The 12,311-nt window shown below is 37.0% G+C and overlaps 2 protein-coding genes across 2 annotated transcripts; one reads left to right on the forward strand and one right to left on the reverse strand.

The window, feature by feature from the left end:
• Positions 1 to 1,205: 1,205 nt before the first annotated feature.
• On the reverse strand, positions 1,206 to 6,684 carry cetn4 (centrin 4). Its single transcript, XM_028459297.1, has 5 exons — positions 6,544 to 6,684; positions 4,822 to 4,977; positions 3,975 to 4,106; positions 1,845 to 1,982; positions 1,206 to 1,462 (listed from the first exon to the last, which is right to left on the reverse strand). Exons 1-5 carry the CDS (start codon positions 6,544 to 6,546, stop codon positions 1,373 to 1,375), a joined length of 519 nt encoding a protein of 172 aa, XP_028315098.1. The 5' UTR covers positions 6,547 to 6,684; the 3' UTR covers positions 1,206 to 1,372.
• A 395-nt stretch (positions 6,685 to 7,079) lies between these two features.
• Positions 7,080 to 10,625, forward strand: bbs12 (Bardet-Biedl syndrome 12). Its single transcript, XM_028459143.1, has 2 exons — positions 7,080 to 7,269; positions 8,848 to 10,625. Exon 2 carries the CDS (start codon positions 8,859 to 8,861, stop codon positions 10,623 to 10,625), a length of 1,767 nt encoding a protein of 588 aa, XP_028314944.1. The 5' UTR covers positions 7,080 to 7,269; positions 8,848 to 8,858.
• Positions 10,626 to 12,311: the final 1,686 nt, after the last annotated feature.

Here is a 12,311-nt window from a genome sequence, read left to right on the forward strand (position 1 = left end):
GGTTTTTTTTCACTGTGGGGCAGATTTGTTTACCCGGAGTAATGTATTGTATACTTCCTCTCTCACTTGCAGTAGTAACATTTCCTTGACTGTGGTCTACCACAGAACAGTGTTAACATTTTGTATTTCCAGGTTGCACAATGACAACTTTTTGCACATACATATATGCACATGATTGCATGCAGTCGTAAACTATGGGGTAAAAGTTTTAATCTGTTGAGAATAATATATTTCTGTCACTTTCAGATGAAGATGTGAGGGGAAATGAGTCTGAATTAAAAAAGCAGGAAAAGGTGAAGACATGCTTGTTACCGTAAATGAACAGGAAGCGCAGCGTGGGCGGGGAATCACCGGATTGGATCGTGGTTGAATGTGTGCTACAGAAAGGGGACATAATCACAATTACTGATCCTTTAATAAATAACCCTCATAAAATGTAATCTTCCTCTTTGTGTTAGATTTCACTAAATACACGTCTCATTTGTTTCTCATCTCTTGGTGACCTTGTTAGGCTTCCTGATCAATGGAAATATTGGTATTCGAGTTTTTGGTGTGAGCATCTTAGCGTCTAAACCAGAGGTAGCAACCTTTATCACAGCGGGGCCACAAAAATGTGTTTGTTTGATCAGAGGGTCACATGATCAACATTCATGTCAGCATCTAGAATGATGAGTGATCTGAGCATTAATACAGGAAAGAACAAAGAGTTTATATAGTCATTTTGTGCGTTTTTCTGTCATTCTGTGCATGTTTGTTGTTGTCTTGCTTGGCATTTAGTGAATTTCTGTCATCCTTTTGTGTATTTTTCCTTTAAAATATTATTTTTTTGGAGTCATTGTGTACGTATTTGTGCTGCCATGTTACATTTTTGTGTATTTCTGTTGTGGTTTTGCTTGTTAGTACTGTGGGTTTGCAGAGTTAATGTTTTGTGTTTTTCTTGTCTTTTTGTGTACTTTTGTTATTCATTCCATCGTGATGCTCTAAAGTTGTTTTTTCACAGACTTGAGCCTCAACTGTATGAGAACCACTGGTTTAGTGGATGTTGAGAAACACTTTTACTGTGCACTGATGTGTCTAATATAGATCATAGTCATATAGTCATTTATCCACTTTCAACAGTCAACACTCACTCAGTGACACAACTTTCACTCTGTGGTCGTAGAGGCTGTATAACGTGTAATGTTCCAGAAAGCAAGAGCACAAACTGCAGTGAAATACTTTATTTTATTTTTCAAGAATAGAAAAAATGTGCAAAAGTAGAGAAAAATATAATATGTCTGTACAGTACAAACCAAGTCTTATAAAGTAACAGTTATAAAGTTTTCAGAAAGAAAGAAATGTGAACTATTAAAAAAACCTCAGTGTGAAACAATCAATACAGGTTGGTTTTCTTCATTATTCTCAGGAACTCCTGTTCGTTCACCTCTCCATCACCGTCTCTGTCTGCTTCCTCTATCATCTCCTGGAAATAAAGATCTAGATTTATACAGTAGAAGACAGTGACATGATGCAGCTGTTCCTCTAGAAAATTCAAACTAAACCAAACTTTCCGCTGTGGGCGTGGTTGATAATGCGCACACACCTTAGCGCGTTGCTCTAAGTTGCGCCCAGATTGTCTCCAGTTGCGTAACATGAGCTCAACTGGACACAACTTGGACGCACCTTTCAATGCTTTGTGAAACGCACATTGGCTGCGTACACAAGACGTGGAGCGGTGGTGGAGCTACTGGATCCCGCAGAGCAACGCATCATCAATCACGCCCCCCGGCCTAAACCCACAGCAGTAAGTTTGGTTTAGTTTAAATTTGATCAAGGAACAGCTGTAAAATCATCCAAGCAGTTACCTCCAGCTCTTCATCTGTAAGATTCTCCCCCAACTCCTTTGCAACTCTCTTAAGGTTCTTGAAAGAGATTTTCCCAGTGCCGTCATCGTCAAACAGCCGAAAGGCCTTCATTATCTCTTCTTTGGAGTCTTTTTCATTCTGTTGCAATCAAAACAAAAAAACAAGAGAAGTTATGAATGCACAAAGACAAAAACGGGAGGTTAAGCTGTGTTTTTAAAACACATTAAAGTCCGTGTAAAGTAAGGCTGAACGATTCATCTTAATCACATTGACATTAAGGTTTTCACTACTGCGATAACGTAACCTCAGATGCTGAGGTTTTTTCTTCAGTCTCAATGTAAATGTTCACCAATCAGAATTGCAGAGAACCGCCTTCCTGGGCTGCTGGCCAATCAGAGATGGTTACAGGACACACATTTCCGCTAACAACAACTACACTAGGGTCCAATAAAATCCACGTTAATGGAATCACGGAATCGACCAATGAAAACGGAATCTACTGTTGAACGCTGAAATGGACAGAATCTGGTTTAAACGCAGTCACTGTGAGGAAAAGGATGTTTTTGTCTTCTGTACTCTCATCCTGGTCGCTTCAAACACCACCTAAACACTATCTAACCTGGTAAAAAACTACACCAATCATCACAAACTCCTAAATCAGAGCCACCAGTGCCCGCTTAACTTTAATGTGTCTGTAAAGCTCCGTCTGTTTTTCATGTAGCGCTGCTGTGCTCCGTGAGAACATGAGTCAGCTTTATTCAGTTTTACTGCTCGGAGCGTTTAAACATCTCATCAGAGCAACAGAAGATCTGTGGATAAAGTTGTTCTGTTGTTGTGGACGTGATCATAAATACCAGAGTCTGAAACATCGTAGATTAATAATAACTTCTGATACTGTCAAATATTATAGACTCTAGTAGTGAAATAACACTTCTTACACATTTATTTTTGTTTAATCATTACGGTCTGGAATGATGTCATCAGGATCATTTAAATTAAGTTGATCAAAACTTCATCAATAAACCTGATCAGATTCAGTAAACTATTGATCCCTGAGAGGAAATATGGTGACATTAATACTGCTCTTATACATTTTTATATGACATAAATAATTAAAAAGGAGCAATCAGAATAATCCATGTCACTACAACTTATATCTACCTTTTAATTGTAACTTACTCATTAATTTAAATTACATTTTCATTTTTGACATACCTTTTTGTTTATTTATAGTTTTCTTTTTTATTAGCATTTATTTTGTTTCCTCACACTACAACTCATATCTACCTTTTAATTGTATCTTACTTTATTTTTGACATACATTTGTTTAATTATGGGGTTTTTTTTTTATTTATTAGTATTTTGTTTCCTCACAGGAGTTAAAAACTCATATTTCTAAAAAAAATGTTTTTTTAAATTGATGTGGAAAACAGAATTTGGAAGCAAAAAACATATATGCATTAAAATGTATAAAATGTTTTTAAATCGTGTATCGAATCAAAATCACAACATCTGTCACAAAAATCGCAATTAGGTTTTTTGTCAAAGTCGTGCAGCCCTAGTGTGAAGCATAAATATGTGTTTTATGAGTTTGTCACAACACAGAAACATGTCATTGACCACTGAAAGATCACTAAGTATATAAAATTATAAAATGAAGTCTCAAAATCATGGAAAAACGAGCACTTCTCGTTGCTCTTAAATGCTGGGGGTGTGTCAGAGGCGCTGGGACCACGCCCACGCACGGGATACATTTATGACCTATTTAATGTGTTGAGAACAAAATGATTGAATTTGCTTTACACGGACTTTAAGAATTAATATATTGACACTGACACCCCCCCCTCCTCCCTCCAACCCAATTCCTTAATTATCATTGTCTCTCTGCGGTTGTTTTTCTAATTTCTATATGTCTACATTTTGCACTCATATCCTGTTAGTATTTATTTTTGGTTCTTACTCTGTGCTCTTATAATGTGTTGCTGAAAATGTGAATTTCCCCTCTGGGGATTAATAAAGGTGTATTGAATTCTAGTCTATAACAATAAAAATCACAATCAAAAACAAGATATGCAGAAAAATGTGATACTACTTACAATCACTGTTTAGTCTCTATAAACACACACTGACCATTTTCTGAGTCATCAGCGTGAGAAAGTCTTCAAAATTAATCGTCCCAGAGTTTTCCTTATCGACGAAGTCCGCCACCATCTTCTTGATCTCCTCTTTCTTTGGTTCAAAGCCCAGCGCTCTCATGGCCACCTGTGGAAGAGAAAAAGATCAGTGCTTCTCAAATGGGGGTACGCCATGACACGACAGGGTATATGAGAGGGTGAAAGTGGAAAATTAACAAAGGAAAATGTAAAAAAATACGGGGGTTTTGTAATGTTTGTTTTTAGTTAAAAACAAATATAATAAATGAAATTTTTTTTTTTTATTTGTTGCGAGAACAAAGCATACATAGCAGTTGTAAAAAATAGTAAACAAAATTAGAGAATGTCTACATAATTTTCATATTAGACCATCAACAAGTCACTTTAAATAAAAAATACAGGGTTACTTAAGAGAGAGAATGTGGAAAATTAACAAACAAAAATGTAAAAAATATGGGGTTTTGTAATGTTTATTTTTAGTTATTATGAAATGATCTTGATTAGAACATTAACTGAAAATACAAAGGTCAGTGTTGGTGGGAGATGACCAAAAAAAAACAAAAAATACATTAATTCAGGAGGCGCTAAATAATGTTTGATTCCATGTATTTACAATGAGATTCTTTCAAATGTATGTTATCACTCATTCCCTTCATCATTATGCTCTATAGTTGTTTTTCTTTCATATGTAAAATGTTGAAGTCGGACAAAGGGGGTACTTGGATTCAGAAATAAGAGAAAGGGGTACTTGGACCAAAAAAGTTTGAGATCCACTGGACTAGATAATCTAATCTGCATTCATTAATTCACTTCAATAAACAAACCTTCAACTCTTTCACATCTATGGATCCGGTTCCGTCCGTGTCAAAGAGGTCAAACGCCTCTTTGATTTCCTGTTTCTGCTCCTCCGTCAGATCCACTTTAGAACTCGCCTTCTTTCTTTGGCTCACAGAGGAAACTGGTTTTCTGTAATTTGACGCCTGAGAATGACATAAACAGAGGTGAAAATAATCTGTAATCCAGTAGCTTTTATAGGTACTTGTACTTTGAGTATATTTCTAAATCAGTAGTACTAGTGCAGTGCCCGTAGGAAGTATGTAATGCTATAAAAGAAAGTGGGAGGTTTAATATTTAGCACTGTAATATAGGCTAGCATACAACTGCAGCTTGGTGAGAGAGGTGTGTATGTGCGTGTGTGTAGCTAGTCAACTAAATGAACTGTGCAGAGCATAATCTTTAGCACTGTAATATACAGTAGGCTACATATATATATTTTTTTTATTTTTTTTTATTTTATTTTATTATTACTCACCTTAGTTACAAACGTTGCTCACTGAGGATACCTGCTGGTCAATATTTACGGTTTTTATTTTTTTTTATGATATTAGACCCACTTTAGATGTTTTTAAAAGCCCTTTGTGAAGTCACTCCTGTAGATTCTATGCAGCTTTCAACTTATCCTGAGTTAAGATGACTACCTGTCAACATTGAGCTGTTCTGCAAAGCTGCATTTGAGACAATTCTATGAAATAATTCATGAACAGTATCATTGCAGTCCAAACAAATTTGACGTTGCACACCCATGCAGCAGCCATGTTGAAAGTCTCAGGTCAATCTGAGCCTGATTTGCAGAGCTATTTGAGTAACACACACACACACACACACACACACACACACACACACACACACACAGAAAGAGATTCCTTGCTTTATAGATATAAGATAGATTACTTGTACCATTACTGTGAATTATTATTATTTTTTTATTTTAAAATGATCAATGAACATTGTGAAACTACAAAAAAATTGAAATGACCAGACAACAATTAAATGCATCACATCATAGCCGACCAATCAGATTTCTTCTCTTCCTTTTTAAGTTTCTACATGAGATGTTTACTGTATGCAAGGAAACCGTGACAAGATTTATTACCAAAAAGAAACGTGGGTGGTGAAAGTAACTGGCATTAATTCACCGGATAACTTTAGAATGACTACGATGTAAAATGCAACCAGGAAATGCCCCTGAATATGTTAAACCTTTGTTTTTTCTTTTTTTTGTTTTTTTTTGTAGTACTTTTTAATTTCATTTTACGTTACTTTATTACATTTATATGTTTATTGTATGTTATAAATTGCAAATAAAAACAAAGTTTAAAAAAGAAACTAGTAACTTTTACTTAAAGTACTATTTAATTGAGCTACTTTTCACTTGGAGTTCAGTACTTCAGTACTAACACCTCTGGACATACATTGGCTATACAGCTAAACAAGCAAAAATAACACGCATGTTTACATTTAACAAATTGTAAGTCTAATTAAGGGTTAGTTTAACCAACTAAATTTAACCAAGTTCACTTCAACTCTGCAATGAGACATGGATGTTTCTTCTTTCTGCTGTGCTAGCTAGTAGTTAGCATACTACACGCCGTGTCAACAAACCAAACACTTGCATAGAAACAACATCCTGATTTTAGATAATACTTCCTACAAAGTCAATAAAACTATATTATATTTATGTGAATTGCGTACACTTAAAAACGTACCATTTTAACATAAAGTCCAAAGTGTGAAGTCAGGCGTTGCGTTCAGATATCGGATGTCAACAAAGCAAGGCAGCAACGGCTCAACTTTTTCTGTGACAGACGCCTCATACAGCCAATAAAATCAATGGAAACGTTGCAATGCTCCCGAGTAGCCAATCACGTCAAGATAAAGGCGGGCCCTCAACTATGGGCGCCAATTGTGTAAGTTGTTGCTTGTTGCCATAACAATGGAGAGAGCTGCGCAGGCGCGCTACCGGAAAAGCGGAAGCGGATACTTGTGTTGGTGTGTTAGTCAAATTAGTGACCGTTTTAACTGGTGACCACTTTTATTGTTTTCGTCATATAGTCTCGTTTTTTGCAGCTACATTTTAACAATACTCGGAATAATCACTACAATAATATGTATTAATTTAATCTGTGCACAATAGAGGGTGGTTTATTCTTACTTTGTCGATTATATTTTATTTTAGCTTCATTATAAACTTAGCATGTTGCTAAAAATTCGAGGAGAAGACAAAGCTTTAAAACTTTCAATAGGATGCGCCACATATTCATCTGAACTGTTTGCCACACTTTCATAAAACATTTAATTTCTAGTTTCACCAGGTTTATTTCGTCAAATTAACCCTCGACGACAGTAACAGGTCACCGGTTACAACGGTCACCAGCTCAGACGGAACACCCGAAAACACGGCTCGTTCTGAGGCAAAGCTTCTTCATTTTACCGTGAGTTACGCACTGGCTTTTTGTGGATATACATGCGTTTTTGCATTTTCGTCCTAATAAACATCAGATACATTATATGTAAAATATCCCGTTAAAATGTGCTCCTTAGCTTAGTTTGCTGTCTGATATCTACAGCTTATTCAGGTGTTTGATAAACCGGTTTACTCGGTTAGCTTTTTGTCTTTTTCTTGTGCTGTTAATATTTTCAACTTTTGAGTTTTTTTATGCTTCGACATTAAAACAGTTAAGATACTACCACATTAATAATCCTGTGCATGGCGGAAATGATCCACGAAACTACAACACACTCATCAGCCAGAATATTATGACCACATGACTAATGTTCACCTTGTTGTTAACTTTGATTCCACTAGACCTAGTGTAAAATATCAACATTCATATCATTATTAAAAATGAGGCCCAATTTGAGCATTAATACAGAAAACAAGAAAGGGTTTGAATGTCTTTGTTGTTGTTTTTTCTGCTGTTTTTGTCTATTTTTTTGTTGTTTTTTGTGCATATTTGTTGTTGTTTTCTGTCGTTTTTGTATATATTCTTGTCTTTTAATGTATTGTTGTTTTTTGTGTGTTATTTTCTGTGTTTTTAGCATCACTAGACATTTCTGTTGTTGTTTTGCATAGTTTTCTGTCATTCTGTATAGTTGTGTTGTTTGGTGTGCTATGAGCTATTTTGTGTGTCATCATTTTTGTAGTTGCTTGGCATATTTTTCATAAAGTCATTTGTAGTCATCTTGGGTTTTTTCGTTGTTGTGCTTTTTGCGTACTTTTCTGTAATTTCATGTGTTTTTTTGGTGTCATTTTGTGTGTTTTTGGAGTAATCTTGCTCATTAAGGGCCCCACAAAAATTAGACCGAGGGCTGCATGTGGCAGTTGCCTATGTCTGACTTAGTGTGAACGTGTACTGTGGTATCTGTTCCCACATTGTTAAAGTCCAGCAAATAGGAAAATGCATTCTCCTTTTGAAAAAAAAAAAATACAGTTATCACCTTAATAATCAGCTGTATTTATGATTAGAAATTCTCCGCCACACCTGGTATATAATATTTAACAAAATAGTAACCACATGGGAGGACAAAAACAGGGTTTTTATACTGAAAAGATAAAAGCCTGATGACCATGATATTCCTCCACTAGCTATATATTTATATCTTAAAATAAAGACTTCTATATGATATGGTAAAAAGACACATTTCCTTTCCTTTATTCATTCATTAGTAGTTGTAAAGTTGTGGTGGATACTTGTATTTTATTGTTCTACCTTTAAATAAAATTTTTTAAAAAAAGGTGTTTGGATGTTTGGGAAAGGCAAATTAACATCAAATATTTTCTTAATCCAAAGGAGAAAATAAATAATTTCACGAAAAAGGCAATAGTGGAAATTTCCAATTAGAAATGGCTTTTTCATTTATTTTTTTTGTATGTAATACAGTGACTACTATCGCCATCTTTACATTTTATAGAAGGTTTTATTTACATATCATATTTAACAGATAAAAATAACAATGTTTATTTCTATCACGTAGGCAAAGTGAAACCAAACATGTTTTTTCTATTGTAGGTACTTCAGAAATGCAGGAATGTTTCCTCCTGAACAATCAGCAACATGTTGGTTTACAGAAACTCTCAGCACTTTCTGCTACTTCCCATTCCTTCTTGGGTCCAATTAAAAAATACAAGTTTATCCAAGATGACACGAGCGGGGAGTCGACCCTGGTCTGCTCGAGCTTCCGCATCATTGAGAGTCTGGATCTCACGTGTGCAGTGGGTCAACTCGTCTACGAGACCCTTCGATCCCACCACGGGGTCTACCACACGGGCTGTGGCTGTCTGCTGTTCCTGGCTGGGGCGTGGAGTAGAGCTGCTCTGGAATGTCTTCAGAAGGGAATCCCAGTGGCGCACATTATGTCGGCCATGTCTGAAGGGATGGACGTCTGCGCAGAAGTTTGTAGAAAGTGTGCAATTCCGGCGGAGAGCATCCATAGCGTGATGGTTGAACCAATAACCGAAGCCACAGCACATCAGATTGACGGCAAGACTCTAAACATCCGCGAACGCAGGAAGTTGAAGCTCAGCAGGCATTTTTTTCAAGATTCAACCCAATTGCCACCAACTCGTCAACCCGAGTTCGACGTTCCGCAGATTGCTAAAGGTTTACACCACGGATCGGACATTAGTATGAAACTAGCAATCGAAGCCTTTCGGATCCTTTCAGACAATCGCGCATCTACGTTTGACATTTCTAAGGTGTTGACCTGCATGTTACCGGCTTTACCGGAACACCACTCCACTGTCGTCCAGGGATGCATTGTTCTCCTTGCGGTGGAACAGGCTCTGATTGCTCGCCGCCTAGAAGAACAACACTTGAATGTGGCGCTGATCATGGGAGATCTGTCGGATTCATATCGACACCTGGGCTTCACCAGGCCAAAGGGTTTACAGCGTATCAGTGATGGCGTGGCATCGTCCAGCAGAGAAGAAGAGTGGATAGAAGCTGTTGTGAGTCTTTTGGTGAAGCTTCAGGTAAAGCTGATACTCATCAGTGGGCGTGCGTGTGAGAACGTGATCCAGCGCTGCTGCAGACATCAAATACTCATCGTGGAGAAACTGAAGCCGTCAGTTCTGATGATTTTAGCAGATTCAACCAGAGCGATTCCAGTGACGTACCCCACACAGCTAGGGAAGGACTGCATCGGCACTGGGGCGAAGGTGACGTTATGGAAGGAGATCAGCAGCCCTGAGGGGAAGTCCACAGCAGCTGTTAACATCTGCAGCGGGGGTGACATCAGACTGGTCACGGTGGTCATTACAGGCTGTGTTCAAGGCAAACTCCCAATTCTGGAGGATCAGTTTTGGGCTTCTGCGTTCCGCTTACACAACGCACTCAAAGATGGATCCGTCCTACCTGGGGCGGGACACACGGAAATACTCTGTGTTCATCACCTGCTAAAGGTTGTCACAAATGACCAACGAAGCAAACGTAACCCATACACTAATGTAGTTCTGCACCTTATGGCGGATGGTTTGATTGATTACATATCAACAGTATTAATGAACACTGGAAGGTTTTCAAAAGTTGAAGCCAGGACGATTATCAGTCAACAAGTGCAGAACTACAGAGAACATCCAGACATGTTGTTAGGAGTGGCTCAGCTTCTTCACCTGGAGGGTGGAGCTACTTCACCTGAGGAACGAGCCCATTTGGACGTTTACGACAACCTGAGTGTGAAGCTGGAGGCGTGGAGAAAAGCTTTAGATCTGGTTTTCTTGGTCTTACAGACGGACGCAGAGATCGTCACAGGCGTGGCCCCAGAAACTGATGCTAAACAGCAAACATGATGCACTATAAATTAGTTTTGTGTTAAAATAGTGGGAATTAAACCTTTTTTACAGGTTTTAATTTATCCATTCAACTGTTCCTCAGGAAATCCATTTTGATCTCCTGACATGTTTTGACTGTCAACCGTCAGATCAGCAGATGCCTCTGAAGAAGACTGTGTTTTTGGACTCATTTTAGTGTTTTTTGTTCTTTGGTATGTTTTTTGATTCATTGTCATGGTCATTTTGTGTGTTTTTAATTTATTTTGTGTGTTTATGTTTCCATTTTCTGAATTAATGTTGTTTGTATTTTTTTGAAGTAATTTTGTGTATTTTTTGTTGTTGTCATTTTGTGGACCTTTCTGTCATTTAATGTGCTTTTGAAGTTATTTTTGTAGTAGTTTTGTGTGTGTCTGGTGCTATTTTGTATTTTTTTTTTAATAATTTTGTGTACTTGTCTGTCTTTTATGGCAATTTTGTATGTTTTTGGAGTCGTATTGTGCATTTCTTTAAAATTTTTTGTGCATTTTTCTATCATTTAATGTATTTGTAGATTTATTTTGTGCATTTATTTGGTGGCTGCTCAAAATTAGATCAAGAACCTTGTGTAGCCCTCGGGCTGCCAGTTGCCTATGTCTGACCTAAGACATTTTTATTGTGCTCATTATTGTAAAAAATGTTGCACTATAAACCCATAAAAACTTTAGGACTTCCCCTTTGGTACATGTGCACTTTTCTGACATAAGTAAGAGCTCCTGGTTTTGCTCAAAATGACTTTATTTAAATCAAAGCAAACAGAAGTTTTATAGCCCATGGTAACAAATGTAATTCAGGCATTAGTCCATCATCTGTGAGCCAATAGGAAGGAGGGGTGTGACCTATCAGAATAAAGACCAGTATGAGGAGACATGGCTAATGATACATCTGAGTTCAACACAGTCTATCTGCAGAAATGCATAGAGGAACCAAGAATGTGATTACATGTGATTAAAATTTAATGATGCTAAAAATGTCTTTGATTCTGCATCGTATCCTTCAACCTTAGAATCCTAGAACGACAACGTTTACTTCTGTCAGGTGATAAATAAGCTATAGTCAGCGTGTAAAACAGGTGCTGAAGTGGTCGGGGGGTGTTCGTCACCTGGAGTTATTTTCAGAAAGTAACCACGGGCGTACAATATATCATCCTTATTCTACTCCGACACCGGTATGATGGGTTACATCCCTTTCACATTGATTAGCCTCACAGAGGTTTGGTTTTGAGTCATTAAAAGCACAATCTCTTTTCTTCTTGGCGTGTTTTTTATTAAATGAGATGCAAACTGTTACGTTGGACAACATTTGGGTAGTTTTCAAGCACTGGTCATCAGAGGTGGCAAAAGTACTAGTCTTCAGTACTCAAGTAAAAGTAATAGATACTTGAAAAACAATGACTCTGGTGGAAGTATTTAATTGGTCCCTTACCTTAAGTAAAAGTAAAAAAGTACCTGCTACTAAATGTACTTAAGTAAAACAAATGTCCAATCAATAGTTTTTAAACCCGCAAATTTGCATTTTTTTTTCCTAAATCTTAATAACTTGTAGAATACTGGTAGCTAGAAAAAAGTTAATCTGTTACCTTTGAACACCTGGAGAATTTAGCACTCATATACAATTTGTAAATAAATTGTGTCAAGAAAAACAAAAAGTGCAAATGCTCAATAAAAC

The sequence above is a fragment of the Gouania willdenowi genome, chromosome 10 (genome assembly GCF_900634775.1).
Source record: "Gouania willdenowi chromosome 10, fGouWil2.1, whole genome shotgun sequence".
Taxonomy (NCBI): domain Eukaryota; kingdom Metazoa; phylum Chordata; class Actinopteri; order Blenniiformes; family Gobiesocidae; genus Gouania; species Gouania willdenowi.